This window comes from Apodemus sylvaticus, chromosome 1 (assembly GCF_947179515.1).
Source record: "Apodemus sylvaticus chromosome 1, mApoSyl1.1, whole genome shotgun sequence".
Classification (NCBI taxonomy): Eukaryota; Metazoa; Chordata; class Mammalia; order Rodentia; family Muridae; genus Apodemus; species Apodemus sylvaticus.
Window position 1 is genome coordinate 190,722,282 of NC_067472.1, and position 17,634 is coordinate 190,739,915.

Genomic DNA, 17,634 nt, shown 5'->3' on the forward strand with positions numbered 1-17,634 from the left:
CTAAGAGGGATAGGTGTTAAGAAAAGGTCAAACCAAGGGCTGAAATCAATCACTTAGCAAAAAAGAGAACATCACAAAAAATGAACAAAAAATCAACAAGAGAGAAAAATCCTTAGCCAAAGTAACTAAAAGAAACAGACAATTTTGAAATTAACAAATCATATATTTAGAAAGGGGGCGAAACACAAACTAAAGAAATTCAGAGAATCATTAGGTGTTACTTTAAAAACACTGTATTCCACAAAATAGAAACAATCTTTAAAAAATGCACTATTTTCTAGACAGATACCGCTTATGGAAGTTAAATCAAGATAAGGAACACTCTCTAAAAATCCTGTAATTCTTAAGGATATAAGAATCAAAAGTATCCCAACCCCCCCAAAAATTGCCAAGTGTCAGATACACTTGAATTAGCATAGAATTCTACCAAAATTTCAAAGCACAGTTAATACCAGTTCTCCTCAACCTGTCCCACAAAATAGAAACAAAAAGTATATAGCCAAATTTATTCTAGGAGGCCACAATCACTCTGATACCTAAACTTCACAAAGACTCTCCAAAGAAAGAAAATTTCAGACCAATTTCTCTTATGAATATTGATACAAAAATACTTAATAAAATTCTCACAAACCAAACACAGCAACACAATCAAAATTTTATTCACCATGATCAATTAGTGTTCATCCAAGAGATGCAGAGATGATTCAAGATATGCACATCCCCAAATGCAATCCACCATATAAAGAAACTGAAATGAAAAAAAATTACATGATCATCTCATTAGAGGCTGAACAACCCTTTGGTTAAAGCTAGCACACCTTCATGGTAAAAGTCTTAGAAAGATCAGGGATACGAGGAACATATCTGCACCTAATAAAGCAATATACAGCAAGCAAACATCAAATTAACTGGAGAGAAATATAAAGCAGTCCCACTAAATTAAGGGAAGGATACAAGAATGCTCATTCTTTCCCTATCTATCCCATGTAGTACTTGAAGGCCTAACTAGAGCAGTAGGACTGCAAAAGAAGATCACAGGGGTGTGAATTAGAAAGGAAACCATCAAAATATCACTATTTGTAGATGTTATGAAAGTGCACAAAAGTGAGCCCCAAAATTCTACCAGAGAACAAATTCAGCTGATGAACACCTTAAACAAAGTGACTGTACACTAAATTAACTCAAAGAAACAGTAGCCCTTCTTTAAACAAATAATAAATGAGAAGGAAATTATGGAAGAAACCACTCACAATAGGCACAAAGAATATAAAAGTATCTTGGTGTAACTCTAACTGAATATAGAAAAGACATGCACTATAAGAACTTCAAATCTCTGAAGAAAGAAATTGCAAAAGATATCAGATGGAAAGATGTCCCATGCCCATGAATCAGTAGAATTACCATAGTGAAGATGTCCACTCACCAATAACAAGCCACAGGTTTCATGCAAGTCCATCAAAATTTGAACACAATTTTCTATAGATATTAAAAGAGCAATTCTCAACTTCATATAGAAATCCACCCCCAAAATTAAGATAGGTAAAACATTCTTGAACAATAATGGAACTTCTAAGGGAATCCTGATTTCAAACTCTACTGCAGAGTAATAGTGCAAAAACTGCATGGCATTGCTATATAAACAGACATGTTGATAAATGGAATTGAAACAAGTACCCAGAAATAAACCCACACTTATGGACATTTGATTTCTGATAGTGAAGGCAATACTATACAATGGTAAAAATAAAAAAGGATCTTCAACAATTGATGCTGGCCTAACTGTATGTCTGCATGTAGAAGAATGCAAAGAGATCAATATTTATCACCTTACACAAAACTCAAATCCAAGTTGATCAAAGACCTCAACATAAAATGGGATACATAAATCTAAAAGAACAGAAAGTGGAAGACAGCCTTGAGCTCACTGGTATAGGAAACAATTTCCTGAACAGAACAACAATGGTACAGGCTGTAAAACCAATACTTGATAACTGTAACCTCATAAAACTAAAGACAAAAGACACCGTCAAAAGGGCAAAAAGGAAGTATAGAGATTGGGAAAATATCTTCAATAACCATACATCTGACAGAGGGCTACTATCCAAAAAATATAAAGAACTGAAGATGGTAGACTTAAATAAACCAAATAATCAACTTAAAAATGGGATATGAAGCTGACATGAGAAGTCTGCTATATTAGGACCTCAGTTCTCCCACTGCCTCTCCTCCCAACTCCATCAATCCCAAGACTCCTGAACCATACAGGTTAGATTCCCTTCCCCCAACCATTTTTCCAGCTTGTTCGGCCTTCTGGACAAAGCCAGGCTAACCTGAGCAGACTGCTATCCCAGGGCGATCTCCATTCTCTCACCATCTCTCCTCTACCTTCGTAAGACTCCTGAACCATACAGGTAAGCAGCTTTTCCTCCACTCAGCTTTTCCTCCACCCATCTTCTCTGCTAGAGTCCTTTAAAGGGTAAATTAATAAATCTTTTAAAGAAATACAGGCAAATACATTAAAAACATAGAGAAATTTAAAGAGGAAACAAATGAATCCCTTAAAGACATTCAGGTAAACACAATTAAACAAGTGAAAGAAAGAAATAAAATTGTGTAAGACCTGAAAGTAGAAATAGAAGCAATAAAGAAAACACAAAGTGAAGGAATTCTGGAGATGGAAAACCTAGGGAAGAGGATAGGAACAACATATAGAAGCATCACCAACGCAATACAGTAAATGGAAGAGAGAATCTCAGACATAGAAGATGCAATAGAAGAAACTGACACATCAGCCAAAGCTAATGTTAAATCTAAAAAAAATTCTGACAAAATCATCTAGGATATCTGGAAGGTATCCTGAAATGCTCTAACCTAAGAATAACAGGAATAGAAGAGGGTGAAAAGTCTAGGCTCCATGGCTCAGAAAATATTCTCAACATAATCATACAAGAAAACTTTCCAAACTGAAATAAAGAGATGCCTTTAAACATATAAGAAACTTATAGAACACCAATTAGACTGGATCAGAAAAAAATTCTCCCTCCCCATAATAACCCAAACACAAAATCTACAGACCAAAGTAAACATAATGAAAGCAGCAAGGGGAAAGGGCTAGGAAATACACAAAAGCAGGCCCATCAGAATTACACCTGATTTCTCAACAGAGACACTAGAAGGTCTTGGTCAGATATCTTACAAATTCTAATAATCAACAGGTACAAAATTAGATTACTATACTTAGCAAAACTCTCAATCATTGCAGACGGAGAAAATGTATTTCATGACAAATCCAAATCCAAAGAATATCTACAAATCCAGCCCTACAGAATATACCAGAAGTAAAAGTGCAACACATGGAGGGTAACTACATCCAAGAAAACACAATAAATAAGTCATTCCATTCCAGAAAAAAAAACCAAGAAAAACGCGCGCGCGTGCACACACACACACACACACACACACACACACACCACCACCACCACCACCACCACCACCTCCACCACCACCACCACCACCACCACCAATATCAAAATTCCAGGAAATAACAACCTCTGGTCATTAATACCTCTCAGCATCAATGGACTCATCAAAGTAAGTGTACTAAGACAATATCTCAATTCTGAACATCTATGCCCAAAACAAAATGGCACTGACATTTGGAAAAAAACGCAGCATAGCTAAAGCTTAAAAAACACATGAAACCCCACACATTAATAGTGGAAGACTTCAACATCTCACTCTAACAAAGTTTTGTCAGGACATCCACACGAAAACTAAACAAAGAAACAACAAATATAACAGACATTAAGAATCAAATGGATACCATGTGTCTTCTTTTGTAATTGGGCTATCTCACTCAGGATATTTTCTAGTTCCATCCATTTGCCTAAACATTTAATGAATTCATCATTTTTAATAGCTGAGTAGTACTCCATTGTGTGACTATACCACATTTTCTTCATCCATTCATTTGTTGAAGTACATCTGGGTTCTTTCCAGCTTCTGTCTATTATAAATAAGGTTGCTATGAACATAGCGGAACATGTGTCATTATTAAATGTTGGAGCATCTTCTGGGAATATGCCCAGGAATAGTATAGCTGGGTCCTCAGGTAGAACTATTACCAATTTTCTGAGGAATCATCAAACTGATTTCCAAAGTACTTGTACCAGCTTGCAATTTCACCAGCAGTGGAGGATTGTTTCTGGTTCTCCACATCCTTGCCTGCATCTGCTGTCACCTGAGTTTTCGATTTTAGCCATTCTGACTGGAATGAGATGGAATCTCAGGGTTGTTTTGATGAGCATTTATCTGATATCTAAGTGGATATTAGCCCAAAAGCTCCAAATACCCAAGATACAATTCAGATACCACATGAAGCTCAAAAGAAGGAAGACCAAAGTGTGGGTGCTTCGGTTTCTCTGAGAAGGGGAACAAAATATTGACAGAAACAAAAAATGGAGATAAAGTGTGGAACAGAGACTGAAGGAAAGGCCATCCAGAGACCTCCTATTTGGGGATTCATCCAATAAACAGTCACCAAACTCTGACACTATTATACATGCCAAGAAGTGCTAAGATCAACAATTTGTAAACTGGACCCTCTTGATGCTGAAAAGCTTCTATAAAGCAAAGAACACTGTCAATACGAAAGGATTTTGCCCCCCCCCCCGGTATCTGACAGAGGGTTAACATCTAATATTTAAAAAATTAAGAGGATAGACAAAATCCAAATAACCAATGAAAAATGGGGTGGGGAGCTAAACAGCGGAGTCTCAAATGACTAAGAAGCACTTAAAGAAATTTTCAAAGATTTTAGTTATTAGTGAAATGCAAGATTCTGTCTTGTAAGGATCAGAATGGCGAAGATAAACTACTCAAGTGATAGTACATGCTGGCAAGAATGCACAGCAAGGGAAACACTCCTCTGTTGCTGAGGTAAATGCAAGTTTTGGATATCGGTTAGGGAAGGGTTCAGAAAACTGGGAATAGTTCTACCTCAAGGCCCATATATACCACTCTTGTGCATATATCCAAAAGATTCCCCACAAAGCTACAGAAGCACTTGCTCTACTATGTTCACAGCAGCTGTATTTATAAACCCAGAAACTGAAAACAACATACATATTCCTCAACTGAAGAATGGAGGGTGCATCTATACAATGAGATACTATTCAGTTATTTAAAACAAAGAAATAATGAATTTTGCAGACAAATGGATTGAAGCTGAGAATATCAACCTCAGTGAAGTAATTTTGACCCCAAAAGACATGAATGATATATTCTCACTTATAAGTGGATATTAGCCATAAAATACAGGTCCAATGCTATACTCAGACTCCCAAAAGCTAAACAAGAAGAAAGGCACAATCAAGGATGCTTGAATCTCATTTAGATGAAGAAATAAAATAGACACAAGAGGAAGATGGAAGAAGGAAACTGGGTGGGAGAGGGAAGGGTGTTGGAAATTGGGGGATTTGGGATTAGAGGTGAGGAAGGACAAGAGAGATGGCCATATGGCCATGAGAATGAATAAAAATCTGTAACTGGAAGCTGTGGGGTGTCAAAGGTATACCAGAGACCTGAGATAGGAGATGTGTCTAAGAATAAATGGGGGTTACCTTAGCAAAGACTTACAATATCAGTATCTGGAACCTAAAGAGGCCACTTCCTGTAGGCAGACAGGAAAACACAGTAGAGTAGTAGGGACTCCAATACACCCACAAAACATCCCACACATAATTTATCCTGTTTACAAGAAATTCTGGGATGGTAGATGGAGAAGAGATTGAGGGAATGGCCAGCCAATAAATGGCCCAACTAGAGACCCATCCCATGGACAAGAGACAATTCTTTGACTTTATTAACTATGCTGTGTAGTGCTTGCAGACACCAGTCTAGCATGACTGTCCTCTGAGAGGCTCCACCATGTAGCTGTCTCAGAATAGATAGATACAGAGAGGACTCTTATGGAAAAGTTGCGGGAAGGATTTAAGGCCCCAAGTGACATAGGGAATCCACAGGAAGACCAAGAGAGTCAACTAACCTGGACCCTTGGAGCTCTCAGAGACAGAACAACCAACCAAAGAGCATACAGGGTTCTTGGAGCATCACCTGTTTTTCTGTCTCTGTGTCTCTACTCAAATCATCTACTGGAGTAAGCCCATCTGATAATAACCAGGCTAGGAACTAATCTATGAATATAGCAGAATATCATGAGGAATTATTTCATTAAGGTTTTGCTAGTAGTGTCTATATTTCTAGGACATCTAGTGTCCAGTTCCTGGTCATGCAGGCAGTGTGAAACATGGGCTCCTTCTTGTGCTGTGTGCCTCAAATTAGACCAGTCATTGATTGTTATAGCTGTAAGCTGTGAGCCACCATTGCCCAGCACACCTTGAAGCAGGGCAGGTTGTAGGTGGAAGGTATTGTGGCTGGGTTGGTGATTTAGTACCACTACTGAAAGCCTTGCCTGGTTACAGAAGATCCTCAGAATCCTTCATCACCTGGAGTCCTAACTAGGGACATCTTCACAAATTCAGAAAGTTTCCACTGCACTATATTTCCACATCACTCTTCAAATGCCCCCAATTTCTAATCACCTCTCTCTAATACTCTCTCCATCTCTCCCTACCCTATCTGACCGTTTCCTATTCCCTTCCTTACTAACCACTAGTTCACCTCCAAAATCTGTTCCATATCCTCTTCCCAGGTGCATTCATGCATTCCAAGTAAAGCCCTTCTTGTTACTTGGCTTCTTTGGGTTTCTGGATTGTAGCATGATTATCTTTTACTTAACAGCTAATGACCACTTACAAGTGAATACATACCATGCTTATCTTTTTTAAATAACTTTAATCTTTTTATTGGATATATTCTCTATTTGCATTTTAAATGTTACACCCTTTCTTGGTTTCCCCTCCAAAAAAACCCACTATCCCATCCCCTCTACCCTGCTCACCCACCCACCCATTCCTGCTTCCTTGTTCTGCTATTTCCCTATATTGGGGCATCAAGCTTTCTCAGGACCAAGGGCCTCTCCTCCTTTTGATGTCCAACAAGGACATGGGTCCCTCTATATGTACTCTTTGGTTGGTTGTTTAGTCCCTGGGAGCTCTGAGAGTTCTGGTTGGTTCAGTTTGTTGTTCCTCCCATGGGGCTGCAGGCTACTTCAACTCCTTCAGTCCTTTCTCTACTCCTAACTAGAGGTCCCCTTCATTGGGGACCTTGTGGTCAGTCCAACGGTTGGCAGAGAGCCCCCTACCTCTTTATTTTTCAGGTATGGGCAGCACCTCTCAGGAGACAGCTATATCAGACTCCTGTTACCAAGCACTTTCTGGCATCCACAATAGTGTCTGGGTTTGCTGACTGTATATGGAATGTATCCCTAGGTGGGGCAGTTGCTGGATGGCCTTTCCTTCAGTCTCTGCTCCACACTTTGTCTCTGGATCTCCTCAGGTGGGTATTTTGTTCCCCCTTCTAAGATGGGCCAATGTATCCACACTCATAAAATTGCAAAGATTCTGTAAGGCAAACACTGTCAATAGGATAAAACATCAACTAACAAACTAGGGAAAGATCTTTACCAAGCCTACATCTGATAGAGGACTAATATCCAATATAGACAAAGAACTCAAGAAGTTAGACACCAGAGATCCAAATAATCCTATTAAAAATGGGGTACAGAACTAAACAAAGAATTTTCAACTGGGGAATACCAAATGGATGAGAAACACATAAAGAAATCCTCAACATCCTTAGTCATGAGGGAAATGCAAATCAAAACAACCTTGATATTTCACCTCATGGCAGTTAGAATATCTAAGATCAAAAACTCAGGTGACAGCAGATGCTGGCAAGGATGTGGAGAAAGAGGAACACTGCTCCATACTTATCTTTGTGGGTCTGGCTTACCTCACTCAGGATTTTGTTTTTCTAGTCACATTTCTTTGCCTGAAAATTTGTCTTTATTTTAACAGCTGAGAAATACTCTATTGTATTTGTGTGTCATGTTTTCTTTATCCATTCTTCAGTTGAGGGATATATGTATTTTTAGTACAGTGGAAACTTCCTGGAATTTATGAGGGATGCACTGGATATTGTTTCCAGCTTCTGGTAGTGTGACTAAAGTCACAGTGAACATACTTGAGCAAGTGATAGGACAGAACTTAGATTATATTTCCAGGAGTTGTATAACTGGGTTTTAGCAGGCCTATTTCCCGTTCTCTTTGGAAATACCACATCAATTTCCATCATGGCTGTAGAAGCTTGAACTCCCACCAGCATTCTAGTATTTCCTTGCTCGGCATCCCTGGCAGCATGAACTGCTCTTTTGTTATTGATGTTAGCCATTGTTACAGATGCAAGATGGAATATCAAAGTAATTCTGATTTGCATTTCTCTGATGGCAGAAGATGTCAAACATTTATTTTAAGTGTTTCTCAGCAATTTGAGATTCCTCTATTAAGAATTCTCAGTTTATATCCCAATATTTAAGGAAATTATGTGGTGTTTTAATATCTAGTTTCTGAGCTTTTGATGTATTTTTGTGTATTAGTATTCTTTTGGATGTGGAATTTATCAAGATATTTTCCCATTCTGTTGGCTGCCTATTAATCTACAAACAATTTTCCAAAACCATTCATCAGAAAAAAATCTTTAGGCTGATATAAAGAATGTTATCAGTATGTGTGAGTAATAATATTGCAAAGTAGGTTTTCTTGGTCAACATGCCCGAATTTAGGAGTAAACCAGACCAAAGAAGAGTTGAAAACATATTCTATTTTGCTTAGGTAGTGCATATTAGACTATGAGAAGTGCAAGTGTGTGTTTTCTATAATAAAATTTAGATTAGAAAAATGACAATTATGTGCTAATATATCTGAGTTATTATACTCACACAGAGAGGATAAAATATGTGGAAACTATTCAAATAATAACAATGATGGTTTTGTTTAGACAGCTCAGGTGATTGTGGTCAGAGTTTATGAGGAAAGTAGAACCTGTTGAGCATATTAGCTCTATAGAGTGAAAACTTCCCATATATCAAATGAAAGACTGTTGAGAGCTTTTGGCACTGCTTCTAGAAATTAGCCATTTTTCTCTGGGCTCAGACAATGAAATAGGCTCAGATAAGGATATTAGAAACAGTGACCATTAGGCTTTGCGTACTACTTTGCTTAATTATTACCTTGTGTGATCTCTTTGTTTACTACATTGCTTGATTACTTTATCTTTGATCTAAGAACTGGCACTGGTTTTTGGATGTACCTAGAATGATACAAAAGCAGACAGGAAAAAATGCTGCTTCAGTCTTAGCACAGGCTGGAGTCATGTTATAATGTTGTTTAATTGTCTTTTTCTTTTCAGTCATCACTCACTTCCTTGGGACCCTGTTGACTGGACTGAGCTGGCTTGGTCATAAGACATTGACTTTCTAAGATAATTTCTAAGAATATTCTTTATCTGGTGAAAGAGAAGTTTGAGGCAGATGCTCTGTGTCACAGGTTGGACTTGAACTCCCTCTTTACTCAGAGCTACTATTGGTTAGATAGCAATTGTTCTACCTCAGCTTACCTAGTTCTGGAATTATAGCAGTGAGCCACCATACTTGGACCATAAAGATTTGTTCAACACATATTTGCTGAGTAGAGTTTAATTTTTAAAGATGTTACTCTCCTGTCTTCAGTGTTTGGTATTTTCAGTGACTGGCTTTCAATATTTGAAGATAAGAGAACAAGAATAACTTGAATCCCTAAAGATCAACAGTAAGGGAGAAATAGTGGGGAAGCTTGAAGTTAAAACTTCACCTACATGCCTCAGCCACAGACGGCAGTCTGCAATAAACATGTGAAAGATAAAACAAATACTGTGTAGAAGATAAAAGCTTACAAATGTGACCACAAGCATCAAAATGCTATAGGCTGCTCTGATCTCAGCATAGCCTTTGTGTTCTTGATGGCAAGTAAGAAAGTGCTTCAGTCTCTGGTGGTGTCTGTACAGGAGAAATACCATGGAGACACTGGTCCAGATTGTGACACTGATAAATATAGCATCATGGGCAAACTGTAAAAAGACAATGCCTACACTGAATCCAGAGGTAAAACAGGCCCTCTTACTTTTAATGTCAGTTTCATTATGTGTGTTCTGTGGACCATTGACTTTCATTGGAATGTAGACATTATATAAGATACCAAACAACCAACAACTGCAACAGGAATAATTTATGGCCTTGGGACATCTTCCTCTGAGCATCAGTTCAACAAAATTACCAGGAATAAGAGTAACAAATTGATAGGTACACAGGACACAGGTGAAGCACAAGTTTGTGCTTCTTGCTACGATGCGAAGGAAATACTCAAGTTTACATTTGAGGTCATTCAGAGGATTCCTTTGAGCAAAAGCAATCACATTGTTTGGAAACACAGTCATGAGGAGAATTAAAGTGTTAGACACAGCCATGTGAGTGAAAATCACTTGTGTGGGTCTCAGCTGACATCCAGCCAAAAGTGGAGAGAAATTATGGACAAACAGAAGGATGTTCGCTATAGTCCCTATGCCAACCTGACACAGCAACAGGATCTGAAGAGCTATTTCTTCAGTGGTTTTCATGGCTTCATCCTGAGAAGACATTGAAAGGCTTCGGTGCCAACTGGAGGTATGACCACGTAGGACAGTGCTGCCCTCAGGACTCTGTTCTATTGTCCACACTTATCAGGTGTTCTGGGGTGGTTTCTTCTAGTCAGAAGGGAGATGCTACAGCATTCCATTAGATGATTCATTGCCTGAGAACACTGCATAAATATTAATTCAAAACATAATTTTGTGCCTTTGAATTCCTATTATTTTGGGAAGAAAGTTATACAGATGTTGTAACTATTTTTTCTATTGGTTAACAACATAATGACCTTTAGATACAAGACAGGCTTTGAAGGTGAATTTGTGAAAAGTAAAAAAAATAAGAGTACAATATTCATTAGAATACAGTCCTTCTTTATACTATAATCACGTATGAAAACAATACTTATATGCTACCAAATTTTTGGTTAAATGAATTAGGTAGCCGGAAAACAAAATATCAGATTTTTAGAAAACAAAATAGTCACTAATATTGTTGTCATGTATATGAGCCTCAATATATACATAGAGTCTGTATATTAGAAAAGTTACTGGGGACTAAATGATGTGATTTATTATAAATTTTATGCATCTTAACTCTTTTTCTATGGAATCAGATGCTGGAGATATACCTGAATCATAGTCAGCTTCTCTCAACCACTCTGAAATACATTAACACCTTCACAGTTTAACCCATGTACACACAGATTAATTTGAAACTCAGATTGGAAAGCTTGTGTTTTGTTTACCACTTGCTTTTTGATTTGTTTTCCATAGGCACAATCAGCCTCAATCCACCCCACACATAGCCATCACACTGAATGCTATTTTCAGCTGAGCACAAAGACATGAAACACATGTTGGAAGAAAACAAAGGATTGACCTATTTTAATTAAACTGTGGAGTTCCAAAAGACACAATGATCAATATTGATTTTAGATCACAATGAACAATGTAGAATAGAAAAAAGTATGTTAAATGAAAGTCTATGCTTGGAATAATTCCACTTGCCCAGCCACAGCAAGAATGAGAATGACCAATGTATGCTGGCTAACTCCTGATCACAGTCATTTAGAAGCATACATACGTGTGAATATCCCATTAAATACTCTCTCTACGTATCTCTTTATCTGATGAAATAATGGAAGGAAGTGCTTACCTGTCCATTGTTTTCATTTTGATGCTATGAAGGTTAATGCAGGTGAACCCAGGTTTCCATGCATTATAAAACAACAGTATAGATTAATGTAACTTCCCACAGAGAGTCCATTATTTTATCAACTGTGGTGTCCCTGACACTCTCTGCATGGAGACTTTGGGATACCTCAGTTGAAAGGATAAACATTTATCCCCAAAGCAATTGCCACTTTCACCTTCTCATGGTTAATGATGATATGTGGCAGTTGGATAGTCACTAATGAGTAGCTGAGCAGAACTTAGGAAAAGTTTTCCAAGTTTCCTTTGGGAGAAATTTTGGTAGTTCTGCACTCTGCTGCAATTAGAAATTGAAGAATGTACTCTAGGGTGAATCAATGGATTTTTTTATTGCATGTTTAATAGGTACATTCTTTTTTTTCTTTTTTTTTATTTGATATAATTTTTTATTTACATTTCAAATGATTTCCCCTTTTCTAGCCCCCCACTCCCCGAAAGTCCCATAAGCCCCTTTCTCTTCCCCTGTCCTCCCACCCACCCCTTCCCACTTCCCCGTTCTGGTTTTGCCGAATACTGCTCCACTGAGTCTTTCCAGAACAAGGGGCCACTCCTCCTTTCTTCTTGTACCTCATTTGATGTGTGGATTATGTTTTGGGTATTCCAGTTTTCTAGGTTAATATCCACTTATTAGTGAGTGCACACCATGATTCACCTTTTGAGTCTGGGTTACCTCACTTAGTATGATGTTCTCTAGCTCCATCCATTTGCCTAAGAATTTCATGAATTCATTGTTTCTAATGGCTGAATAGTACTACATTGTGTAGATATACCACATTTTTTGCATCCACGCTTCTGTTGAGGGATACCTGGGTTCTTTCTAGCATCTGGCAATTATAAATAGGACTGCTATGAACATAGTAGAGCATGTATCCTTATTACATGGTGGGGAATCCTCTGGGTATATGCCCAGGAGTGGTATAGCAGGATCTTCTGGAAGTGAGGTGCCCAGTTTTCGGAGGAACCACCAGACTGATTTCCAGAGTGGCTGTACCAATTTGCAACCCCACCAGCAGTGGAGGAGTGTTCCTCTTTCTCCACACCCTCTCCAACACCTGCTGTCTCCTGAATTTTTAATCTTAGCCATTCTGACTGGTGTAAGGTGAAATCTCAGGGTTGTTTTGATTTGCATTTCCCTAATGACTAATGAAGTTGAGCATTTTTTAAGATGCTTCTCCGCCACTCGAAGTTCTTCAGGTGAGAATTCTTTGTTTAACTCTGTACCCCATTTTTTAATAGGGTTGTTTGGTTTTCTGGAGTCTAACTTCTTGAGTTCTTTATATATATTGGATATTAGCCCTCTATCTGATGTAGGGTTGGTGAAGATCTTTTCCCAATTTGTTGGTTGCCAATTTGTCCTCTTGATGGTGTCCTTTGGTAAGGAGAAAATTTAATTTGATAATTCTTATTTCATAAAATATTCTGAGAAGTGCCCATTCTACTATTGTTTATAAAGCTGTCTTACTATTTACATAGATGGATATGTCCCCAAACTAGAAGTACTGAGAAGGTCAGCAGATTGACTATGTTCTCATAAAACAGAACAACACAGCCAAATAAATACCAGGCTTCATAGAGACTTTTCCATTAGACTTCTAGTGGTGTCTGTTGCTCAGACCATGCAGGTAATTGCCTGCTAGGGCACATAACCTCTGCCATCATGACTGTCTAACTTATTGTTCACCACTTACTGGAGACAGCCTCACTAGCTAAGGCTTTTCTGATTAATGTCATGAAATATCAATGTGATATTTTTCTAAAAATGAAAAACTTGCCTTAGCTTAATTGTTTTATGTGCAAGAAACGGGTAGAAACCTATAACTAGAAGTATGTCATAGAATCCACCTTGAAGAAGTCAACTGTGGTAATGTTCAATCACATGGAGCATTTACACTAAAGCTCTGAGGCTGAAAGAAAGTCCATCAGGTATTAAGAGGTTGCAAACAGTAGAAAGACAGTCTATTCTCAAGACAAGACCATCAGGGTATTCCACAATAGTGTAGTTTTATAGGGAAAAGAGAGACCATTGTGGCCTCAGAACTGCAAGGCAAGCTCATAATTTTTTTTTACCATCAACTCACAGACATATCCAGAAATACTGCTCTTTCTACACAAGCAGATAAGACAGTAAGTTTGTCAAGACTGAAAAAGACATCACTCATTACAGGAGGTTCTGTTACCCCAGCATAGTAAGTTGATCCTTGGTAGCAAAACACCGAGCACATGGCAGGAGATTCCGTATTCTCTGTGGGGCCCAGTGCTCCAGAATTGGGACACCTGTCCAGCACCTCTGCTGTTCCTTACTTGTGATCTTCAGTTCCACTCCTGTGTGGCTGACCCAGAAGAAATTGGAACTACTTCTACACAAGGCTTGTCTAAGTCAGAAACCTATGCTGACTCACCCGGCCTTTCCATGATGCCAGTTTCTTCAGCCTACTTGGCACCCGCTGATATGGTTGTGGTTGCTTCACCACAGGCTTCCTGAAGACACCACTAGTGTGCTGAAGGTTCTTGTTGTTACTGAAGAAGTCTGAGCTTCCTTTGATGCTAATGGTGCTCCAGGGCCCCCACCCCAAAGTTGTTTCCTTCAGAACTGTACATTTTTCCAAATGGGTAGGAAAATTATTGTGTGAGGAAAATTATACTTCAGATCTTGGAAGCAAATTCTTGTCAGCCCAGATATTAACAAAACGGAGTTCTGTTACATCTTTAGTCTCACATCTCAGTCTAGGGCCTGTATCCCCGGTATGTTGGAAAATACATTCTACTACCTTACTCATTTCCTGTTTTCAGTAAAGCTAGGTCTGAGACTTCTTAGTATGCCACTGCATTGTGTGTGTGTGTTCATTTCATGTGCACATTGCATGTGGAGCCCTTTTATTGATTAACACACTCCAATGAGACAGCACAAGACAGTCCTGGGAACAGACCGAGTAGGTGACACACAGTCCTCTTGTCTTCATGCTTCTCCTCACACTGATTTTCTCTGACAAGTAACTTAGGTATTCTTCCAAGTATTCCTTTAGCAATTCCCTTTTCAGCTCCTCAGCCCTCCTAAAAACTTGTTTTGTCATCTGCAGTACCAAACCAAAATGGATAATAAGAACAGTTCTAATGTCAGAAAAGAGACAAAGAAAATAAGTTGGCAGGGGCAGCAGTATCTCATGCATGACTTGAACCCCATTCCCTGCCACCCCGTCCTCTGTACTGAATTCCTGAAGCAGCATTTCCCCTGCTTCAATCTCATGTCATCATATATGGTTTTCTGTGAGCAGCCATGTACTGCTCTGGAGATTTTTGGTCAGCCACATTGAGAATGAAAACCTATCTTGAGAATATTTGATCTTCTAAAAATCTCAGCATGATTTTGGTAATTTTTTTCCTTAGGGATTTTTTTCCACATAGAGTCTAAAGAATAAAGAAGAGTGACTAAGCTGTGCAGAGAAATTTAAATGTCTAAATGAGGAGCTGAGGAAAATTGGCCTCTGTATGCATGGTTTTACATATTTCTGGTATTTAAAAAGGCACACGCTGACATCCCACTTCCATTTCCATCCTTTTGCCTGGAGAGAGAATATCCATAGTCTTCCATTGAACTGGTACATTCTGCAAACATTTAGCTGTCAATGAGCATTGGTAAAGTGACATAGTGCCACTCTGACCTCATCACTCAGGAGGAACCAGATGGACTCACAGAAAGTTGAGGGATCTGGTTGTACTCATGAATTCAAAACTAGAAAATGAATACAGTGATCACAGTCTTGCATTCCCAATTACAATATGAATATTTGCTCACATAGCAGTTTTGTATATTGCTTATCAGGAGTGCACAACCTCACCTCAGATGTCATTAGATAATGACAAGATACACCAAGTATGCTTAGTTCCTGGAGGTGCTGCGTTGTAGGCAGCTAGTCAGATGCTGCACTAAGAAATGCTGGTAACCTGCTTCAACCCTCAGGTCTGTCTATTCACAGCCCTGTCAGAAGTTGATGTCTGTGAGACTATATGACTTCTTAGTAAGAGAGATTTATTTTTGGAAAAGGGAAGAAATGAGGGGAGATTTACAATGATCTCAAGAGAATGCCTTTATTTTACTGGAAACCACCAGTGGAAAACCAAGAGAACCCTTATTCTAGGAGTTACAAAACAAAAATAATGCAAACAGTGGTACCTGAGCTCATCTGTAAGCCTAAGCTTTGTCCTTTGTAAAATAGGAAGTAATGTATCTACTCATCACACAGTCTTCTGAAGGTCAATGAAATCCTGTCCATAAAACCTCTCCCCAGTGCCTGCACAGAGTCATGTGTATCACCTTATATTCTGTTTCACCAAACTCAGGGCCAGTCATGTTTGGTGAGACTATTCTATCATCCCCTTACTAAAGGTAAAGCATACTTTTCACTGAGGTTGTAGGTGTTATTTCCTTGGAACAGCTCTACAGTCTACTTTTTATTGAGCCTACCCAATATAACGAACAGTTTGACAAAAGCCTAACTGTGCTTAACCACACTGACACCAAGTAGTTCACAATCTTCGGGTGACTGTGCAGATACAGGAAGCCCTACATCTCTCCCATGGAATTCACTAAGCTTGTTCACCCATCAGAGATAAGCCAGTGACTGCTTGAGAGGAGATTTGGAAATCAAAATACCTACCAGGTCAGATACACCCTGCTTTCCGGCCCCCTTTTCTTCCACCATGAGCTGGACCATGTGTGCACAGGTTCAATAACTAAGTCTACTACCAATAAAATTCCTTATTCATGATACCAGCACCTTTGGTCCTCATGTCTTTGAATTGCAAGAAAAAGCCTGTGTGAGAGATGCCAGAAATCTGATGAAAAGATGAAAGCCTCAAGTTCCATAGCTCTCAGCAAAGGAGAGAACCCTGAATAGAACAGCAGGTTGAGAAAGAGTTCCTGGAAAGGAGAAGAAACTGTAGGTTCTCACATGAGAAATACGTGATTGAGCACAAAGGCTGATTCTTTTTGTCCACATTTATCCAATTTGACTGCCATTTTGAAGAAGTTTTCCTCAGACTCCTGTAAGAAGCCAACAAATAATTGTTGATGATTCCAATTTTCTGCTCTAGAGCACTTAAGATTTGGAATCTTTCTTAGGGAAGAAGAGTGACATCATTATGTTTGAGGATGTTCTAGGACAGAAAAAGAAAGACAGGAAAGATCAAAACCATTTGTCTGCCCTGCTGCTATTCCGGCTCTCTACAGTATGTTTACACCCCCCAAACACGCGCGCGCGCGTGGTTTTTTTTTTTTTTATTCGATATAATTTATTTACATTTCAAATGATTTCCCCTTTTCTAGCCCCCCCACTCCCCGATAGTCCCGTAAGCCCCCTTCTCTTCCCCTGTCCTCCCTCCCACCCCTTCCCACTTCCCCGTTCTGGTTTTGCCGAATACTGTTTCACTGAGTCTTTCCAGAACCAGGGGCCACTCCTCCTTTCTTCTTGTATCTCATTTGATGTGTGGATTATGTTTTGGGTATTCCAGTTTTCTAGGTTAATAACCACTTATTAGTGAGTGCATACCATGATTCACCTTTTGAGTCTGGGTTACCTCACTTAGTATGATGTTCTCTAGCTCCATCCATTTGCCTAAGAATTTCATGAATTCATTGTTTCTAATGGCTGAATAGTACTCCATTGTGTAGATATACAACATTTTTTGCTTCCACTCTTCTGTTGAGGGATACCTGGGTTCTTTCCAGCATCTGGCAATTATAAATAGGGCTGATATGAACATAGTAGAGCATGTATCCTTATTACATGGTGGGGAATCCTCTGG

At 38.8% G+C, this 17,634-nt stretch overlaps 1 protein-coding gene across 1 annotated transcript; it reads right to left on the minus strand.

Moving 5' to 3' along the window:
- Nucleotides 1–9,714: 9,714 nt before the first annotated feature.
- Nucleotides 9,715–10,670, minus strand: LOC127683224 (vomeronasal type-1 receptor 1-like). The gene has a single exon (XM_052180298.1). It carries the CDS (start codon nt 10,630–10,632, stop codon nt 9,715–9,717), a length of 918 nt encoding a protein of 305 aa, XP_052036258.1. The 5' UTR covers nt 10,633–10,670.
- Between the last annotated feature and the right edge of the window lie 6,964 nt (nt 10,671–17,634).

What these genes read in the sequence shown, in the direction of transcription:
- LOC127683224 (XM_052180298.1), bottom strand. Translation starts at nt 10,632, where the DNA reads ATGTCTTCTCAGGATGAAGCCATGAAAACCACTGAAGAAATAGCTCTT.